At 35.6% G+C, this 21,624-nt stretch overlaps 1 protein-coding gene across 2 annotated transcripts in view; it reads left to right on the forward strand.

The window, feature by feature from the left end:
- NUP107 (nucleoporin 107) overlaps positions 1-18,740 on the forward strand; it is a 42,159-nt gene extending 23,419 nt beyond the window's left edge. For both annotated transcript variants that reach the window (XM_054580074.1, XM_054580075.1), the window contains 16 exons: positions 2,673-2,763; positions 2,907-2,983; positions 4,815-4,874; positions 5,734-5,879; positions 6,674-6,722; positions 11,622-11,691; positions 12,009-12,127; positions 12,861-12,899; positions 13,180-13,330; positions 13,831-13,943; positions 14,539-14,641; positions 15,112-15,272; positions 16,044-16,169; positions 17,276-17,389; positions 18,043-18,210; positions 18,534-18,740. In XM_054580074.1, coding sequence (XP_054436049.1) covers positions 2,673-2,763; positions 2,907-2,983; positions 4,815-4,874; positions 5,734-5,879; positions 6,674-6,722; positions 11,622-11,691; positions 12,009-12,127; positions 12,861-12,899; positions 13,180-13,330; positions 13,831-13,943; positions 14,539-14,641; positions 15,112-15,272; positions 16,044-16,169; positions 17,276-17,389; positions 18,043-18,210; positions 18,534-18,641 — 1,695 coding nt within the window. In that variant the 3' untranslated portion in view covers positions 18,642-18,740. The remainder of the gene's footprint in view (positions 1-2,672; positions 2,764-2,906; positions 2,984-4,814; positions 4,875-5,733; positions 5,880-6,673; positions 6,723-11,621; positions 11,692-12,008; positions 12,128-12,860; positions 12,900-13,179; positions 13,331-13,830; positions 13,944-14,538; positions 14,642-15,111; positions 15,273-16,043; positions 16,170-17,275; positions 17,390-18,042; positions 18,211-18,533) is intronic.
- The last annotated feature ends 2,884 nt before the right edge of the window (positions 18,741-21,624 follow it).

A 21,624-nucleotide genomic window follows, 5' to 3' on the forward strand; every position in this document is an offset into this window, starting at 1 on the left:
CTCAACACAGTAATCGCTTTCCCAGTATATCTAGATCTAACGGCTGTTTCAGCATTCCCCTGATAAGAAACACATTGCCTCAGAAAGCAGTGCACTAGAGTTTGCACAACTCTAATAGAAAAAGTTTTTAAGAAGTCAGACTTTGCCTCCCTATGCACTGTGTACCCTAGGCACATTTCCATTATTTCTAGTTCTGATTTTTTAAGAGTTGAGACTAAGTCTGACCCAAGTTGCTCTTTCAGGTGATGCTATGCATTTGAAGACCACCATGGCCCTCAGACTTCTTCCTTTTAACCTCACCTCTTTAAAACGTAATCTTCTTTGTGATAGTTAAGATCATGTGTATAGAGGCATACCTCTGTGAGATTGCAGGTTCCCTTCCAGAACATGACAATAAAGCAAAAGGTAATCTCTTTGCTGGTAGAGGGTTCGCCTTCAATTTAGAAAAAAATGCAGTATCTGTGAAGCACAGTAAAGTGAGATATGCCTGCAGAATGTTTAGTATCTAATCAGACAGCTTACTGGATGGTTTTGTTGACTTTTGAGATGAGGCGGTCTGATGCACAGAAGCTTCAACCTTTGGATATTATGTTGTACCTCTTTCACAGTCCTCTTGGTGACGTTCTTTTAGAATTAATTCAAAGTGTTGTCCTGTATTTTAAGAACTATTAGCATATATTAAGTAATTTCTTATAGTAGTAAGTCTTGAATTATTAAGCATCATTCTTATTTTTTAATTAAGAAAAGAAGTTGATATCTTATATTCATTTACTCAATATATTTAAGTCCCAGCCACTCTGCCAGGTGATGTGCAAGATAATAGGAATTGCAGTGGTAAACAAGGATCTATTTTTTTAAGACAGAAAACAAAAAATTATCTCATTCCTGAAGGCATGAGAAACGAGAACTTTCCAGGTCCCACTACCTTTTATATTACCCCAGATAGTGCAATTTTTTATTTACTTAAAGCTCTTTTTGTTTTATAACTCTTTTTAACATAATTGTAATCATAGTATACATTCAAGGTTTGTTTTTCTTTTAACATCTTTATTGAGATATAATTCACATACTATACAGTTCACCTATTTAAAGTACAATCATACCTACCTCAGTACTTGTCAGCTTTAGAATTCGTCAAACTCTATACTCGTATTTTGATGAGAAAAAAATGTTTCAGCACTCGGTGCTTGCTACAACTTGTGTGAGTCACCACGCCGCCCCACAAGAGAAAATGCTTCATGGTTTGGTACTCTTAGTTTCAGCACTTGTCACACATTTCGGAACAAATTAATGACGAGTATGGAGGTACCACTATATATACGTCAGTGATTTTGGCATATTATTAATTTTTTCTTATTGCAGCAAAATATATAAGAAAATTGGTCATTTTAACTACTTTTAGGTGTGTGTTTCAGGGCATTATTTACATTTACAACATTGTGAAACCATTGCCTCTATATCCAAAACTTTTCATCAACCCAAATTGATAGTCTGTACCCATTAGGCAGTAACTCCACATTTCCATCTTCCCCCAGCACCTGGTAACTTCTAATCCACTTTATCTCTCTATGAATTTGTCTCATCTAGATAGTTAATATAAGCGGGATCATACAATATTTGTCCTTTTGTGTTTGGCTTATTTAACTTAGAATGTTTTCAAGGTTCTACATTCAGTTTTTATCTTTATGTGGCATATCAAAATGTTTTCCGTGTTTTTACATAGCTTTCATAATTTGTTTATTTCATAATTTTTTAAAGTCATCTATCCGGAATGGTGTTGAGATAGTCTATACCTGGTTGTATGTATTAGGTTTTCTAGATTCAAGAAACCCAACTCAGATTACTTACAAGAAGGGAACTGATTAGCTTATGGAACTGGGAAGTATAGAGGATTAAATCTGGCTTTAAGCTGGATCCAGGGACTCAGAAGGTGTCCATAGGCTACTGTCTTTCTCCCAAACTCTTGGTTCTGCCTTCTTCTCTGGCTTCATTCTCAAGAAGCCACTCCTTGGGTCAGTAATGGCCACCAACAGTTTATATCTTCCTGCCAGCTAGCAGTCCCAGCAAGAGGACTGTATCTCTTTCTCAATGTCTTCAGCAAGAGACCTGGGGGCGATTCTTGTTAGATCACATGCCTAACCCTAGAGTTCAGAGATGGCATTAGGCCTACTATAACCCATAGGAACTAAGACTGGGGAAGAGATGTTCCAAAAGAGAAGGTGGAACGACACACATCATTCTATCTTACCAGCATAGTTAGCTCATTTGATTGGCCATATTTAACATAAAGAAATACTGTCAAGAGAGTAAATGAGCAGTGGCACCCTGTCATTCTAGAAACTAACAATATTTTTGTAAAACCTTCCCATAAATTAAGGGTCATCAACCTCTTTGGCCCCATTTGTCTCTAGCAGAGTTAAATGCCTGTGGGCTCTATGGGCACCTGTTGGTAAGCCCAAAACCAGAGCAAAGGGATTATTAGGAAAAGAATGACAGAGATCACAGTAAGAAATTCATATGGTAATAAAGTAAAATGCCATTACTAGTTGTCTACATCGTCCTTTGTAATGTGCTGTAAGTTATCTACGCTTGTCATAAGTTGCTTGTACTTTCCTGTAAGTTTCCAGCACTGCACTTGTTATATGACTAACGGCTCTTTCTTGTTCCTGAAGGCACAACGGCTCTGTAAACGTTGTGGTCAGGCATGGAGAGCTGCAACACTTGAAGGCTGGAAGCTCTATCATGACCCTAATGTTAATGGAGGTATTTTAGTAGATTTTATTCTGAGAGTTGGGGGTATATTTAGCTGTAAATGACAGTCTTTGTGAAGTACAGCTTTTGTGTTTAGAAATCAATGAAAGATCTCATTTTAAACTATTTACTTTATTTCTTTCACTGTTTCATAGGAACAGAATTAGAGCCTGTTGAAGGGAACCCATATAGATGCATTTGGAAAATAAGTTGTTGGAGAATGGCAGAAGATGTAAGACACAATAAAATGTTTACTGATACTGGTTTTTACTCTAATTAATTTAAGGCCTGCTGAAGGTGCTATGAAATGTTAAGAGTAGTGTAAGACTAAAATTCCTGCTTTCAAAGAACTTGCAATCAAATTAAATAGGAATTGGCAGGCTTAGCTACTAATCAGAATTATTCAGACACTAAGTAGTAAGAATTAAACACTGATATAAGGCAAAAATTTAAAGGAGATACAAATTCTGAATTCTGAGAATAAGCATTGGCCTATAACTGGTTCCCAGGAAAGAGAATTAAACTGAACTTCTAAAGATTAGTAGAGTTTGGGCTATTAGGCATGAAAATAAGGAATTCTAGGTAGGACCTTAGGTTATGGTGCAACTTCTGCATTCCTAAAAATCACTGCAGCATGCAAAATTGTACAAAAACCCACAAGACTTTTGGGGGGAAAGGAGCTAAGAGCACAGTACCCAAAAACCACCAGTGATACATAAAAAGATAACTTAGTAGAAACAGCAGTTTTACACTGTTAAATGCTTAGGAAATACATAAATACTACCGTAAATGTGGCACTTTACCTTGAAAGAGACCTGAAGTTTGCTTGTGGAGTGGGGTATCAGAGGGTTCCAGCCTATGAGTCATTGTGAAGTGGTAAAAGGAAGGTATCCTGAAATCATGTAGAAAATTGTAATACTTGATGTGTATTCATTTAGCTTATAACACACCTGATGAATTGAGGTAGCTGATAGATGTTTGAGGTGTGTTACTTTTGTATATTTCTAAGTGACCAGTCCAGGAGGGTGTAGTTTTCTGCATTCACTTAGTGTTTCTTGAGAGTGAAACTGTGCATAAGCAAGTGGGAAATTTGTGTTATGTTCAGATTGTTTCTTGGCATATCAATTGCATTGGAACAAATTCACATTTTCAAAATAACTGTCTGTAACGGAAAAGACGATTGAAAAAGGTAAATTAAGGACAGGCAGTAGTGGTCCTCAAGTGCTGTTCTACAGAATGAGAGGTGGTTCGTTTTTTGTTTTTTGGTGGTTTTGTTTTTTTTTAATAGATAGTAAGATAGTGGTGAACCTTTGAAACCTCAAGGGCTCATGACAGCAGAGTTTTAAGATTAGCATGGCAATAGAAAGTAGGCTTAAAATTGAATGGACTAAAGTCCAAGAAACTAGTTAGGAGCTTCTCAGAATTATTCAGACACTAAGTCATTAAGGACCTGTCCTAGAATGATACTGAGAGTGGAAAGGAGGGGAGCAAGAACGGTCAGGACAAGTAATTAGAAAGAGAAGGCAAAGGAGGACTCTGATAGAGTCTCTGACGTCACTTGTATGGATGATAAGAAAACGGAAAGTGCCATTTATAGATTCGGGAAGTAAAATGGAATGATTTAATGAATACAATTAATTCTACTTAGGAATTTGATGCAAACTGATTCCTGACAGGTTCCAAGTTCTTTGTTTTGATATTTTTGGGTCAGTATCAGGGAGTGTTAGATAGTTAGAAACTTTCTGGCTTAAAAAACTTGGATAAATTCTATCTGGAATAAAATTTGACTTTTATAAATAAAGAATCCATTACGCTTCAACCTGTTTTCACCCTGCATTTGAAATTCAGATGTTTGACTTTTCCTGAAGATTTTAGCATGGAGTATATCACCAAACTAAGGGATCCTTTCTTCTTATTATCCTACTAGATCTCTCACTAAGTTTAGAAACTATCAAATACATACGTTCAGTTTAGCAGATATTGCAAAATTTCAGATTATGGAAAAAAATTGACATAGTAAGAAAAACAGTTTTCCAAATTTATTTATATTTCTTGTATTTCAGGAGCTTTTTAATAAATATGAGAGAGCAATTTATGCTGCTTTAAGTGGGAATCTCAAACAGGTATGCAATCTATTTTAATCATTCCTTTTTCCCTGTGAAACAAAATCAGATATATAAAATAGTCTAATAATTGTATATAATAAATTTATAAACTTAGGTTAATTTTTAAGAGTAGCAATGAGCCCTGGCTGGTGTAGCTCAGTGGAGTGAGTGTGGGCCCACAAGCTAAAAGGTCGCCGGTTTAATTCCCAGTCATGACACACGCCTGGGTTGCAGGCCAGGTCCCCTGTTGTAGGTGTGCAAGAGGCAACCAATCGATATATCTCTCGCACATTGCTGTGTCTCTCCCTCTCTTTGTCCCTCCCTCCTCCCCCACCAAAAGTAAAATAAAATCTTTTAAAACAAGGCTAAAAGAGTAGCAATGATAAAAGTAGTCATGAAATAGACTATTGACTTGAGCAGCTTAATATGATGTATCCCATATACCAAATGATGTTTTAATACATGAAATCAGACTTTAGTTTCTAAGAATTGTACACTGAATTACAACATATATTTATGGATGACTGTAGTATGTGTAGCTTTATACAGAAGTGTACCACTGAGGCACAGTAACTGGATTATCTAACAGCTATTTACAGCTATTTTGAAGTATGTTACATTAATTGGTTAAAACCACATAATAGATCATCATGGAAAATTGATGTTATTGAGTATGTAGTATGGAAAAAAATCTTAATAGTTCAAACTTAGAAGATGTGGTTTGGCAGGGTATGGGTGTTATTTGATATTTTACATTACAATCCACAATATTTTTTTATTATAGCAACTTTATAGTCCTAATCAATGGATGTAACTGCTTTCACTTTATTTTTTGTTGACTGTGTTTACATGTTTCTGTTTTGGAATGGGGAAAAAGCTTCTTCCTGTCTGTGACACCTGGGAAGACACAGTGTGGGCCTACTTCCGAGTGATGGTGGACAGTCTGGTAGAACAGGAGATCCGGACATCAGTAATAACTCTGGATGAAACCGAAGAACTCCCTAGAGAATATTTGGAAGCGAAGTGAGTTTGTTGGTTTGTTTTAGTCACAGGGATTTTTAGTATACGAGGTCTGTCCAAAAAAAGTCCAGCCATTGTTAATATAACAAGAATGGTTTCTGCAGCATCAATATAACCTGGCAGCCAAGGGGAGTGGACTGGAATGCACATGCATGAACAATGACAACTTCACTGGTCTGGTCAGAGGGGGCAGTAGATCTTGTTGAAGGAGCATGTGTACTATGTGGCGTGGCATTCAAAATGAATGAGCAAGTAGAGCAATGAATCTGCATCAAATTTTGCATTAAGCTTGAACATTCCTCCATGGAAACTATTTGGATAATTCAAAAGGCTGCAGCTATGGGCAACTGATGATTGGCTGCTTAATCACAACAACACACCTGCCCATGCATCACATCTAGTGCAGTTTTTTGGCATCAAATCACCCAGGTGACTGAGCCCCCCTACAGCCCAGATCTTGGTGCCCTGCAACTTCTGGCCTTTCCCAAAACTAAAATCACCCTTGAAAGGGAAGAGATTTCAGACCATTGATGAGATTCAGGAAAATACAACAGGGCCGCTGATGGGAATTGGGAGAACTGTGTGAGGTCCCAAGATGCCTACATTGAAGGGGACCGAGGAGTCATTGTCCTATGTACAATGTTTCTCATATCTTGTATCTTCTTCAATAAATGTCTCTATTTTTCATATTACATGGCTGGATACCTTCTGGACAGACCTCTTACTCTGAAGTTTTATTTTGTATCCCTTGTTCATATTATTAATATTTTATCCCTTTCCTGTTCTTTCTTTTGAAGTTGGACCTTAGAAAAGGTTTTTGAAGAACTTCAAGCTACTGATAAAAAGGTAAATATTAATATGAATATTTTATAATAACTGGAATAGGAAACAATAAATGTTATGCTGTGTGCACTGTAGCTGGGAGGCAAAAAAAAGAAATGTGAAACCTTGCTATCTTCTCCCTTCTTTTCCTCACCTATTATCCAAATGAGAGATATTCTTTAAAAAGAAAAAACCTAATTATATATTTAAGTAATACATTATTTCTGTTCCTTTGGTTTAGGATTGGTCTCACCTAAATATATGGTATGAATGTAAGCTAATTTGTCCCTTTCCTTTTCAAAACTAAAAACACATAATGGAAAATAATAAGACTTTTTCTAGATCTCAAAATAATCTAACATTTTTTAAAGTAATATGCTTTAAAAAAAAATTTTAAAGATTTTATTTATTTATTTTTAGAGAGAGGGGAAGGGCGGGAGAAAGAGGGGAGAGAAACATCAATTGTGTGGTTGCCTCTCACACACCCCCTACTGGGCACCTGGCCCACAACCCAGGCATGTGCCCTGACTGGGGATCAAACCAGCGACGCTTTGGTTCACAGGTCAACACTCAATCCACTGAGCCACACCAGAAGGGCTGCTTTAAAATTTTTTTAATGACCAAAGTAATAGCCTATGTCCTTGGAACACAGTAATCCAATAATAAAACCTTTATAATAATTTCCTCTGAACACCTTTATGGTTATTATCATTACCCTGAGACAGTAAAGCATATTGAAAAGTATCCTTCCATATCTTTCTCCATACTTTTACAAATATGTAGAAATAATGTAGATATTCTGTTATAGGACTTTGGGTTTTATTGTTGTTTTCCTCATACTAATATACATTACTTTACAACTTCAATTTTTTTTTTTAATTTAATGATACTCTCAAGTTAGTGGATATAGAGTTAACAACCCAACTTATTCTTTATAGTGGGTACATAATGTGCAGTAGAATGATGTATAATTTTTAAATTATCCCAATTTTAGTGATATTTTGGTGTTTCTAACGCTGTAATCAACATTTTTCATATATGTGTGTGTGTGTGTGTGTGTGTATGCGCATATCTACTAGTCCTTTATCTTTTGGATATGTTTCCTGAAAGAGGGGTTGCTGGGTAAAGGGGTATACATATATTAAATTAATTAACTGGTGGTAGCAATTAATTTATACTCTCACAAATAATTTAATAAATTTTATTGATACTAGTATTTGATACTGATATTGATAATATGCTATTACAGTTGTCCCAGTTTTTCCCCCTTTGCTCCCCTCCACCTGGTACTCCCCATTCCCTCCAGCGATCCACCCCTTAATTCATGTCCATGGGTCATGCATTTGGGTTCTTTGGCTGTTCCATTTCCCATACTGTTCTTAACATACCCGTCTATTCTGTAACTACCAGTTTGTACTTCTTAATCCCTGTACCTTTTTCCCCAACTAATACCCCTCCATATGATCTTTATAGCTATGATTCTGTTTCTGTCCTGCTTGTTTACTTAGTTTGTTTTTTAGATTCAGTTGTTGATAGTTGTAAATTTATTGCCATTTTAACATTCATTGTTTTGATCTTCTTTTTTCTTAAATAAGTCCCTTGAACACTCCCTGTAATAACGGCTTGGTGATGAACTCCTTAGCTTTATCTCGCTTGGGAAGCACTTTATCTGCCCTTCCATTCTAAATGATAGCTTTTCTGGATAGAGTAATCTAGGTTATAGATCCTTGGTTTCCATTACTTTGAATACTTCTTGCCAGCCCCTTCTAGCCCACAAAGTTTCTTTTGAGAAATCAGTGGACAGTCTTCTGGGACCTCCTTTGTAGGTAACTCTCTGCTTTTCTCTTACTGCATTTAAGATTCTCTCTTTATCTTTAACCTTTGGCATTTTAATTATTATGTGTCTTGGTGTGGTCCTCTTTGTGTCCATTCTATTTATGACTCTGTTTGCTTCCTGTACTTCTATGTCTGTTTCCTTCACCAAATTAGGGAAATTTTCTTTCATTACTTTTTCAAATAAGTTTTCAAGTTCTTGCTCTTTTTCTTCTCCTTCTAGCCTGGCCCCACTATGATTCAAATATTGGTATGTTTGAAGTTGTCACAGAGGCCCCTTAGCCTATCCTTGTTTTTTTGGATTCTTTTTTCTTCTTGCTATTCTGATTGAATGTATTTCTTCCTTATGTTCCAAAGCATTGATTTGATTCTTGGTTTCATCCACTCCACTTTTGGTTCCCTGTAAATTTTTCCGTATTTCAGTTACTTTAACCTTCATTTCTGCCTAGGTCTTTTTTCCCCTTTTTTACCCACTGAGTTCCTTGAGCATCCTAATAACCAGTGTTCTGAACTCTGCATCTAATAGATTGCTTATCTCCATTTTGTTTAGTCCTTTTTCTGGAGTTTTGTTCTGTTCTTTCATCTGGGACCTATTTCTTTGTCTCCTCATTTTGGCAGCCTCTCTGTTTGTTTCTATGTATTAGGTAGAACTGTTTGGACTCCCTGTCTTAGTAGCATGGACTGTTGTAGAAAAGCGCACTGGTAAATTGGATGGGTGGAGCCTCAGATAATTGCCAGGATGGTGCAACCTGTGTGAACCTGCTTGATGGAGTCTTTGGTATGGTGTCAGTGCTCAGTTGCTCTGTCGGGGGGAGGGCTCAGAAAGGGGCCAATGCCACTGCCTGGCCTCTGCAGTTTTGTCTGGGAGGAAGCTGTCCCCCAGCACTCACTTTGATGCCAGACACTTCAGTTTCTCCCTGTATGCCACTGGTGCCCTTCCAGCTGTTGCCCTGGTGCTAGAGCCCAGAGGGAGTGAGTCTGTGTAAGTCCGAAGTCTGCTGTGGACCCTTTATAAGAGGAGGCACCTGAGAATCCTGCAGTTTCTTCTGCTGACCCAGCCCCCACTGGCTTTTACAGCCCAAAGTTATGGGGACTTACCTTCCTGGCACTGGACCCCTGGGCTGGGTGGTCTGGGTTGGGGCTGGAATCCTTTGCTCCCAAGGTATCCCTCCTGATTTTTATCCCCCACATGTTGGTTGTGGGACCACCCCTTCTGCTTCTCCTCATCACTGTATCTCCACCTCTCCTTCCAGTCTGAATGAACGTGGCTTCTTTAATTCCTTCGTTGTTGGACTTCCATACAGCTCAATTTTCTGATGATTCTGCGTGATAGTTGTTTTGTAGTTTATTTGTAATTTTTGCTGTGGTTGTGCAAAGAGGTGAGCCATTTTTACCTATGCCTCCATCTTGCCCAGAAGTCCCCACAAGCAATTTATTAATGTGTTTATTTCCCTGCATTCTTTCTGGTCCCAAATATCACTCTTTATAATTTTTTGCCAATCCATCAGAGTAAATGGAAAACAGAAGTGCATTGTTCTAGTCACATTTTTCTGTGTATTCATAAGACTGAGCAAGTTTTCCTATGTTTATTGACCACCTGTGAATTTCCTGGTCTGATGTTTTACCCAATTTTCTGTTGAGTTTTATGTTTTCCTTATTGTATAATGAGCTTTTTGTATAATAAGGAAATTAATGCTTTCTCTGTCAAGGACTTGTTGCTAGTTTATTATTTTGGAGATTACAGGTAATAGAAATAAAACAAGAAAGTCAAGGAACAGATAATTAGAAAGGAGGGAACATTTTCATATGATAAAAGTGTAATCTAAGACCTCAAAACTCAGTAAGTTACTCAAATTAATAAGAATTTGTTAATCTAAATTCAAGAAAAACTTAACAAAAAATCGTAGCCTTTCTGTACTTGTTACTAGTTATAAAAAGATACAGCCCTTCCCAAAACTCCCATTTAAATTATTAAGATACCTAGGATAAAAAAATTAACCAAAGGTTTGAGAGTCTTCCTAAAGAAAGCATGAATAAATAGATATGCCATGTTCCTAGATAGGAAGACTTAATGTAAATGTCATTCATTGCAAAATTACCAGAGAAACCTAGTGCCTAAGGAGATTATTTCTAGACAGAGAATTTCCAAATAGAAGAATAAGTAAGAATGGCAAGAAAATTTGGGAAAGAACAATAGTTATGGGATTGCTGTCTTCACAGTAAAACAATATTAGAGATACAGTAAAACAGTATGGACTTGGCACAGGAATAAATCGATCAGTGAAATTCATAATTTTCATATAAGATCCAAGTATAGATGAGAACTTAACAGATGACAGAAGTGACCTTTCATATTAGAGGGAAAGGGGAGGTTTATTTAGATACATGGTGTGAGCATAATTGACTTTCGATCCAGAAAGAAAGCAAAGCTAGATCCCTACCTCACGTCATGTATTAAAATAAATTCCAGATGAAGCAAAGGTTCAAATGTGAAAGAATAAATGCTAAGGGAAATTTTAGAAAACTAAATAAAATTTAAAAATGCTGGACAAAAAATAAACTATTTGCTACAAGAAACCGAGCTGCAAGTTACTCTAAATGGTTTTTTCTACTCTGCCTAATCACTATTTTGATGGCTTTGTATTACTCTTGGTGCCATGTGCAGAAAAGAATACTCAAAGAATGCTGTAAAGAATGGCTGTTCGAGTTGATAGAAATCTTTATAATTTATGTTGCTTAGGTCACAAGTGCCCTTCCTTTCTGGGTTTCTGGTCCACTGTGGAGTGCCAAGGAAAGCAGTAGTAAATTACAAAAAACTAAAGTTTAATAACATTCACAGAGATTAAATGGCTTTGTCACAGTTCTCTGCTTTCACAGATACTATCCAGTCCTAGATTTGTAAATCTTAAGCATATTCTAAAGGCAGTATCCTTCCCATATTTTATTTTGTTTTGATTTCCTAAGATCCTTCATTTCCAACTTTTTCTTTACGCATGTGTCTTCAAAAGTTTGACATTTTTAGTTTAACAATGAGTATATACTACACAAAGACCACTAGAAGATTTATGGAAAATGTAAAAATTTTTTCAGAGAGTTCTGGAAGAGAATCAAGAACATTATCATATAGTTCAAAAATTCCTTATCCTGGGAGACATTGATGGTAAGATTATAATTTTATTTTACTTTGTATGATTTCCTTGTTCTCTTACTGTAATTTTGTAAAAAGTTGTCAACGCAGTGCTTATGACTTACCACGTCTTTTAATCTTTATAAATATTAGCATATTTGAACACAGCTTTCTACTTAATTGTTACAAAGTTTTAGTTTTGTCCAGAGTCTGTTTTATGTGATGGCTATTAACAATACGATAGTGACTTAATAGCACCACAAGGATGTGGTAAATATTCCTGGTAATGTTTATTTATCTCCTTTTGATTTTTATCCCTATTATTGAATCTTTGCGTTAATGGCTTGTAGGTTTGATGGATGAGTTTAGCAAATGGCTTTCCAAAAGCAGAAATAACCTGCCTGGACACCTCCTCCGCTTCATGACTCATCTCATTCTGTTTTTTCGTACGCTGGGACTACAGACCAAAGTAAATAAAAATGAACTGTTTACTCTTCTCTGCCAGGCTGATGCTTTATACCTATCATCAGTATCATCAGGAACACACTGCTTTTTTGTTGTTTTCTAGAAGTAGTCGATGGGAAGCAGAAGTCCTTTATACAGTCTCCTATGGTCACTCAGTGATAACTCACTGTGGGTGACCTATTAGGGTTCTAATCTGCGGCTGCAGAACGCTGGTGTTCGTCTGGTTTCTGGTAAATTCGTAACTTTAATCCTCGTTAGTACCCAATTCTGAATCAACCGGCTAAGCTAACTGAACCAAACTAAGTTCTGTGTGAGATTTTAAGCTTCTGTTTTCTTTTTCTTTTTCCCCTAAGTGATGAATAATATCATTTTGTTAGAATACATGTAGAAGGCAGAATGATACAGTAGTTAAAACTGTGGGTTTTAGAATAAGAATGCTGGGTTCACAGCCTAACCCAGCAACTTCTAGTTTTATAATTCTGGGTAAACCAAACCTCCCTAGCTCTTAGTTTCTTCCTCTGTAAAATGTGAACAATAATAGTAACTGCACAAAGAATATGGTATGGTTAAATAAGGTAGTACATGAACTTCGCTATGCACTTAGCCTATCATAGTTATTCTTCAGTGCTAAATATTCAATCGCTAAAAAATATAATAGCAGAATTTTATTAGATACAGTGCTGGCACACATAATTAGTTGTGTTCATAATTGAATTATATCTTTTTTTCCTATGAAGGAAGAAGTTTCCATTGAGGTTTTAAAGACATATATACAGGTAAACTTTTAAGAATTCACAATTTGATTCTTTTTTTTTTTTATTTTAATGAAAAGAATGATAGTATTTTAATACCCAATAGCAGGAAATTCATCAGAGATCTTTTAATTTCAGAAGTTCATTTTTTAGAGTTTAAAATTATTCTGTTTCATAGCACCACTCTATGTTTGTATGAATTTCTCTGAAATACATTTGAAATTTTGAATGAACTGTTAAAAAGTACCACTGATCCTAGAATGTGCTTCTTTATTGACAACACTCATCTTTTTCTGTTTTTTAGCTTTTAATAAATGAGAAACACACAAATCTTGTAGCATTTTATACCTGCCATTTGCCTCAAGACCTAGCTGTTGCCCAGTATGCGTTATTTTTGGAAGGTGTTACAGAATTTGAACAGCGTCACCATTGCCTGGAGCTGGCCAAAGAAGCAGGTAAAAATGATTGAGAACTTCATCTATTGGACTTCAGTGAAATTTATCCTTTTAGTTTTAAACCTTATTTCTCTTGAGAGAATTTTAATGAAATTCTGTTTTAGGAATAAAATATACTATCACTCATGTATAAAACATATTTTAATTTTGGCATTTTTAAAACAGTGTCTGTCATATTTTGTTATACTTTTTAAAAATTTTTAGCCCCACACCCTGGCTGGTGTGGCTGAGTGCCGGCCTGCAAACCAAAAGGTCGCTTGCAGGCCAGGTCCCCAGGTGGGGGTATGCAAAAGGCAACCAATCGATGTATCTCTCACATGTCAATGTTTCTCTCCCTCTTTTTGTCAATCTCCCTTCCCCTCTCTCTAAAAATAAATAAAATCAAACAAATAAAATAAATAAAAATGATTACCCCAAATATACCAAATTATTGTGACTGTTTAGAGAATATTAGTGTGAGCGATTAATTCTTGCTTTCACCTCTTCAAAAACTTCTTTAGATTTGGATATTGCTACTATAACAAAAACTGTTGTTGAGAATATTCGAAAGCGGGATGATGGTGAATTCAGCCATCATGACTTGGCCCCAGCCCTGGATACTGGCACTACTGAGGTAACGTGAGGAGGAAGGGAAGTGTTGGGCTTTGGTGAACTTTTACCTTAAAATACTCTGGCTGCTGCTGCTGCTTTTTTTTTAAGAATCTTCCTTTGTCAGCCAAACCTTTTAAATTATAAAAGTTGGGAGCAAACTTAAGGTCTTTCATAAGGGTTTATTTACAATAGTATTAAGTTAAAGGAAGCTTCTTTCATTGAAAAAACCCTGACCATTGGATTTTTGCTCATGAGATTATTCTAGATACTTGGTCAATCACTAACTCTGAGGTGGTTTACTTATTCTTATTTTCAGAAAGAAATGAAAATTTTATCCAGGAAGGAAAAAAATTTTAGAGTAACATTTAAAGGAATCAGTGATTAAATTGGTGAGACATAGAATATATAATTCCAGATTTACAGTCAAGTTTTTCTGTAATCTATTAAATGTGAAAATGAACTAAGGAAAGCTAGATTCTTTCACAATTTTATGTAACTTGAGGGAAAATGATGTTCACTGAAGTGCAGGTATAAATTAATTCTAGTCATTTGCAGAATATCTTAGAAAATAATAAAATTGATGTTTCTTTTTTTTTATTTTTAAATTAAATGAATAGGAGGACCGTTTAAAAATTGACGTAATTGACTGGTTGGTATTTGACCCAGCACAGAGGGCGGAAGCATTAAAACAAGGCAATGCGATAATGAGAAAATTCTTGGGTATGCTGTATTTTTATATTCTTCCTTAAAGTTTTTGTTCAAATCCATATATTCTTGAACTTTGGTTTTTGGGGTTTTTTTTCCCTAACCCTTCCAATAGGGGAGGGTACAAAACAGCCACTCCAATATCAAACTTGATGTTATGAAATAAAATATATTTACAGTAAATTTTCATGTCCTACTTAATTTTGCATATAATCTTAAGGCTTTGAAAAACGTGATCCTTTTTTTTAAGATGCAGAAGTATGTAAAAGTAACTTCACTTAGTGAATCCTTTTGTGACTACATCATTGAGATAAGGAAAAAGTCCAGCCATTAGGTAGAAAGGTCACCCAGACCTTTAACAGAAGTATATGGGACCTGATATGGTTACCGCTCACTGTAAAAGTTGCACACCAGTGATTAGACTCCATTAGAAACCATTACACAGAAATCTATATATATTGAAAATTTTTTTATCTTTTTCACAGCATCAAAAAAGCATGAAGCTGCAAAAGAAGTATTTGTGAAAATTCCTCAGGATTCTATAGCAGAAATTTATAATCAGTGGGAAGAGCAAGGAATGGAAAGTCCACTTCCTCCTGAAGATGATAATGCTATCAGAGAACATTTGTGCATTAGAGCTTATTTGGTGAGTTTGTAAAGAAAACAACAAATGTTTCTGTCTTCATGATTTCCTGATTCATTCTCAGACTCTGAACGGTTTCCAAAAGTGGCGATTGGCTCATTATCTTATCTCGCATGTGACTGTGGTACTGACCGATCCACAAGGGCACTGAAATCATGACCTGGTCTTCATTAGCTGAGACTCTAATTAATGTTAACCAACCAAGAACATCTCACGTGGCAGACAGTGTATGTGATGTCTGAAACTTATGTTTTCTTAAGATTCTTTGAATGATTGTTTTGACTTTAATATTTCTGCTTTTGGCAGTAACTGAGAAAAGCAATATATTCTCTATTATGACTAATATAACAACATACTCATTCAAAATCCATTCAACAAATAATGAAGTCATTACAGTGGGTTATGTTCTAGGGCTAAATCTGTGGGTGGCTTTCTCTCCTTGTCTTCTAGAAACTAATAGACCAGGTAAAAAACAGACAAGTAAACATATGTACATCACAGAGGGATAACATTACAGAGTGATAAATGTGAAGATACGTATCTAATCAGGGTGCTAAGCTAGGAGTAGGTACCAGAAAACAGAATAGTTTAAACCTTGGTGGTGTTTGTCAGTTGACAAAACATTTATTCTCAATGACTTTTTTTAAAATTAAAGCTAAATATTAAAGTTTTATTTCTTGATGCTGCAAAATTATTTCAAAGAACTTAATTTTAAAAAACATATGTTGAAAGTTTTCTTTTTTTTGTATTTTTCTATTTTATTTTATATATTAGGAAGCCCACGAAACCTTTAATGAGTGGTTTAAGCATATGAATTCAGCTCCACAAAAACCTAGTCTGATACCTCAACCAACTTTCACTGAGAAAGTGGCTCATGAACACAAAGAAAAGAAGTATGAAGTAAGTTGAATATAGATGAAACCTGTCTATTGCATTTTAACAATACATGCCATATATATAAAGAGGTCATTTTTCAGCAACTATATTCTTATTATAACACGTGATCTTGCTGTTAATGTTCTAATTGTGGGGGGCGGGGGGGGACCTTCTGTTAAGTTATTTTTCTATAGGCAATTACCCAGACTCGAAACATACCTTCAGATGATAATAGAGTATTCATTTACAAAGCTTTATTTTAGTGTTTTATTTGACTGCAATCTGTCGATGTTTATGTTTATTTTGGCTGGCTGAATTGTCAACACTTTAGAACAGTGATTTTCAACTGGTGTGCTGCAAGAATTTTTAAAACACGCAGTACCTGACTAGTCAGGGGGCACTACTGACCTCTTTTTTCCTTAGATTGCCAAATAAAAAATGACAACGGCCAACATAACACTAACCCTCCTGTGTGAATGCCTTGCCTTGAACCATAAATGTATAGGTCATATAATAGCACTTATTGGTCACGTCACATAATAATGTTGCACCTGATTGGTTAATTCTTGGTACCAGAAATCCTTATATACAAATACAGGTGCCTGATTTTTTTTAAAAGTCACTTAGTAGCAAAAAGGTAAGCAATTACTGTTATTTTTTGGCAAATCAATAAAAATTATACCTATGTGTCAGATTGGCAAAAAATATTATTTTTTGGTGTGCCGAACAATTTTAGTAATTATGTGTGCCATGAAATGAAAAAAGGTTAAAAATTGCTGCCCTTTTTTTTAAGCTGGCTTACTTTGTTTGTTTGTTTATTTGTTTATCCTCACCCAAGGACATGCTTATTGATTTTTAGAGAAGGAGGAAGGGAGGAAAAGGCAAACATCAATGCGAGGGACAAACATGGGTCAGTTGCTTCTCAATACACACCCTGAACCTAGGTATATGTCCTAACTGGGAATTGAACTTGCAACCTTTTGGTTTACGGAACGACATTCCAACCAAGCCACACTGGCCAGGGTGGAAACTGTTGTTTTAGAATGATGGTCCATTCCTGACCGTACTTTACAAATACATTATTTAGTGGTTTTCATCCATGATATATCTGCCTTATGTTTGTTTTGCAGATGGATTATAGTATTTGGAAAGGGCATTTGGATGCCCTAACTGCTGATGTGAAGGAGAAAATGTATAATGTCTTGTTATTTGTTGATGGAGGCTGGATGGTGGATGTTAGAGAGGTAAGCTGTGTGTATTGTTTATGGCTAAAAGCAAAAAAAAAAAACCCAAACAATCTTTTGTTTTGTTTTACTTTGAATAGGAGAATTTATAGTTCTTATATAACCTTTGTACTTATAACTGAACATCCCATAATTTAAGCCTAAAGTGAAACTACCAGCTAGAAATGGGAATATTCTACTTGGGTAAACTATTTCTTCAGAATTAGTATGATCACTCAGAATACTCCAATCTAATTTTTTAAAATTCTAGACCTAAATTTTTTAATTATACATATATTCAACTCAGTTTAAAAGATACAAAGGTCTTAATAGTATGAATAAGACATATATAAAGCAGTGGCTCTCACCTCTGAACTCTCCATTTAAATGGCCTGGAAGCTTTTAAAAAATACTGGGTTCCACCTCCAGAGTGTCTAGTTTAGTTAGTCTAAGGTAGGGCTGGGCCTTTATTTTTTTAATTGCCTAAGAGCTTCAATGTGTAGGCTGCTTTGCGAACCAGCTAGGAAAGTACTAAATGCCATAAGAAACACACAAATTAAGAATTCTCTACTTCAAGAAATAGAAAGGTTGCTTCTACCTAGAAAAGATGTGGACAGGATGCTTGAAAAGTAGTCATTTTAACAATTTGATAATCCCCTGACATCTCTCTGTAGGATGCTGAAGAAGACCCTGAACGAACACATCAAATGGTTTTACTGAGAAAGCTTTGCCTGCCCATGTTATGTTTTCTGCTTCACACCATACTGCATAGTACTGGTCAATACCAGGAGTGCCTGCAGTTAGCAGATATGGTGTCCTCTGAGCGCCACAAACTGTATCTGGTAAGTCCTAGAGCATTTGCACTTGTAAATTTTAGTGGTTTGGTAAGCTCTACTTAGATTTTCTTAAAGAAATAGTAACAATCTAATTTTAATGACTGCTTTTTACCCCCCAAAAAGCACATACATACTTCCTAAGCAGTAGAAGTATGTAGACTGGCTCAGAGAAACAGTTTTGAAACTCCTAACCATGCTAACATACTGGCCTCTGGCTACATAAATATTAAAGGGATTTTTTTTCTTGTGTTAAGCTAATCAGGTTGATTAGATGACTGTAAGTTCTTGTTCTTTGTTCTCATTCTTTTTTCCTCCTTTTTAAAAATCAGGTATTTTCTAAGGAAGAACTAAGGAAATTGCTACAGAAGTTAAGAGAATCCTCTCTGATGCTCCTAGACCAGGGACTTGATCCATTAGGATATGAAATTCAGTCATAAATCATCTACTCTTTGTAATTTCACTAATTTCCATGATAAATGGAGCTTTTTGTAAAATATACATATTTGTAATTACTGGGTTTTTCTTTTGAATTGTCATGGGGAAAATGTTTTTAAAATTTAGACATTTGAATTTTGTATTTTTCAGAATACTATGGCAATACTGAAATTTTAGTGTATTATATCAGTATTTCCTTGTGTTTGTTAATAAAATTATATAAAAATTAAAATTTTCTTTTCCTACAAATTCCAGTATTGTTTCTCTGTTATGTAGTAAGAAATTAAAATTCTTATTATCCTTCTTTTTTCCTCTGATCATAAGTACTCTGGTATATTAAAATTATGAAGAGGCTGGTATGTAATATCTCATCATAAAATTTAGTATTTTTTAAATATTACAGATAAGAGGAATATAGGAAGAATATTGTCTAAAATAATATTAAGGTATTTTCTTCTTTATTTTGACCACATTTCTAGTGTATAAACACTCATTCGGCAAACCTGCTACTAAAGTGGAGATGTAAAGACATAGTGTAGGATCTAGGACACAGTAAACTCTGAATCCAAAATGAGCAAAATCTAATGCAGCTCTTGTAGTAGGGGAAATACAATAAATATAAATTGCAAATGCGATTAGACATACAAGCAATCTGAGCAGGAATAAACTATTTCCATCTAAAAGGTCTCTAAGGAAATAGCCTTTGGGCTGGGGATTAAATAATGCACTAAATTTGTAAAGGCAAAAATAAAGCAAAGAAGGGTGAGGCACTACAGATTAGGAAATCAGTATAATTAAGGCCAAGAAATAGCACTGCATGTTTGTGAATCAACAAATATACCACATAGACTAGAGTGTAGGATTCATAAATGGGAAAAAACGAAGAGAGAATGTGAGTCTAATAGAAAACATGATCTCAGTTAGTAACTACCCAACTATCCAAACTAGCTAACATTTGAACCTTCTGAGGAATTTGTTAAATATATATTTTATTTATAGATGCCACCTCTAAAGATGTTATGCTCAGGAGGCCTGGAATGGGGTCGTTGAATTTGTAGAATAAGCAATGGATGATTTCTAAATTGCTAAGTCTGAGCCATTCTGGCTTAGATCAGAGATGGGTGTTGGTACTCCTCCTGTACCTAAAGCAGACAGCAGTAGTTGAACGTAATGCAGTCTTCTTGGCATCAACTAGGAAGAGGTGTAGAGACAATGGATCCTGCCTTGTTTTTATGATAGATAAAGTGATCCAAAGATGAAATATTTACTTAGCAAAACCTCTTCAATATTTTTTGCCCTGGCTGGTGTGGCTCAGTGGATTGAGTGCCAGCCTGCAAACCAAAGGGTCGCCTGTTCGATTCCCAGTCAGGTTACATGCCTTGGTTGCAGGCGGGTCCCCCGTAGGGGGTGCCCAAGAGGCAACCACACATTGATGTTTCTCTTCCTTTCTCCCTCCTTTCCCCTCTCTAAAAATAAATAAATAAAATCTTTAAAAAAAAAACTCTTCAATTTTTATCTCTTTCCATGTATCCATTTTAAAATGAGGTAGAGTCATATGAGCTGATAAGAGTAAATCTAACAAAACATGTATGGGATTTGTATGTTGAAAACTACAAAATACTGATGAAAGAAACCAGAGAAGAATAAAATAAATGGAGAGACACACCATGTTCATTTACTGGAAGATTCAACATGGTAAAGCTGTCCCTTCTCAAATTGATGTTCATGTTTACCACTGTTCCTATCAGTATTCCAGCAAAAAAAAATTGATTGTATATTAGTTGGGATGATTGAATTAATATCAGTTTTCTTAGGTGTGATAATGGTATTGTGGCTACGTAGGAGAATGTCTTTATTCTTAGGCGATGCATGCTGAAATATTTAGAAATGAAAGGTCATGAAGTCTGCACTTTATTTTGAAATGGTTTAGCTTTTAAAATAAAAGCAAGTATGGCAGATGTTAACTAGTAAATCTATGGAAAGGGCACAAGAGTTTATTTTACTAGTCTCAACTTTTCTATAGATTTAAAATTTTTCAAAATAAAATATTTGGGTGAAGTTTGATAAATTGTGACACAACAACAGAATATCTATATGGAAAATTAATGACCCCCACTTTATACCATGTACCATCAATAGGAGAATGGCTAAAAACAATTGTGGAGTGTTCATACAAAAACAATACTACTCAGCAGTATAAAGAGGAAAGAATTGATCTGCTCAACTAAAGAATTTACACACAAAAAGAGTACATACTGTGTGATCTATTTATATGAAGTTCTAGAAATACATGGTAGAAGAAATTAGAACAGTGACTTCCTCTTGGAGGTAGGCTTTTCTAGGAAATTTTGTGTGGTGATAGAAATGTTCTATATATTAACAGTGGTGTGCGTTGTATAGGTGCATCCATTTGTCAAAAATTGTACAGTTTATAAATTGAATGGAAGGGTGGAGAGTGGGTATACATGAAACAAGAATGGCAGTTGAAACCAGGCGATGGGTACAAGAGGGTTTACCATACTGTTTTAAGTTTGCATAAGTTTGCGTTTTTTCCATAATAAAAAGGAAGGAAATGGGCTAGAGAGTTGGAGAAATATGGGTTTGAATCTTATTCCCAACCCATTTTAGCTGTAAGATAACACCAGTGAACCTCTATTTTCAACATATGAAAATGAGAGTAAGAAAATTACATTTCAGGAAGTGTAAGAGTTAGGGCTCCTGTGCTTTGTTGAAGGAGGTAAAGAAAGCCACTTTGCCAACTAAATCAGCATTGGCAGGTACAAGTTCTGGAACAGTAAGGAACTGGATGGACGTCAAAGATGGGGTCAGACTGAGGGAGGCCTTAAATGACAGGAAGGGGGTCAGAGGGGCATGGGTGGGATACATCAATTTGTTGTTCCACTTATTTCTGCATTCATTGGTTGCTTCTTGTATGCGCCCTGATTGAACCTGCAACCTTTGCATATCGGGATGACACTAACCAAT

The sequence above is a fragment of the Pteronotus mesoamericanus genome, unplaced genomic scaffold (assembly GCF_021234165.1).
Source record: "Pteronotus mesoamericanus isolate MK-2021 breed Mesoamerican mustached bat unplaced genomic scaffold, CSHL_Meso_final contig_56, whole genome shotgun sequence".
Classification (NCBI taxonomy): Eukaryota; Metazoa; Chordata; class Mammalia; order Chiroptera; family Mormoopidae; genus Pteronotus; species Pteronotus mesoamericanus.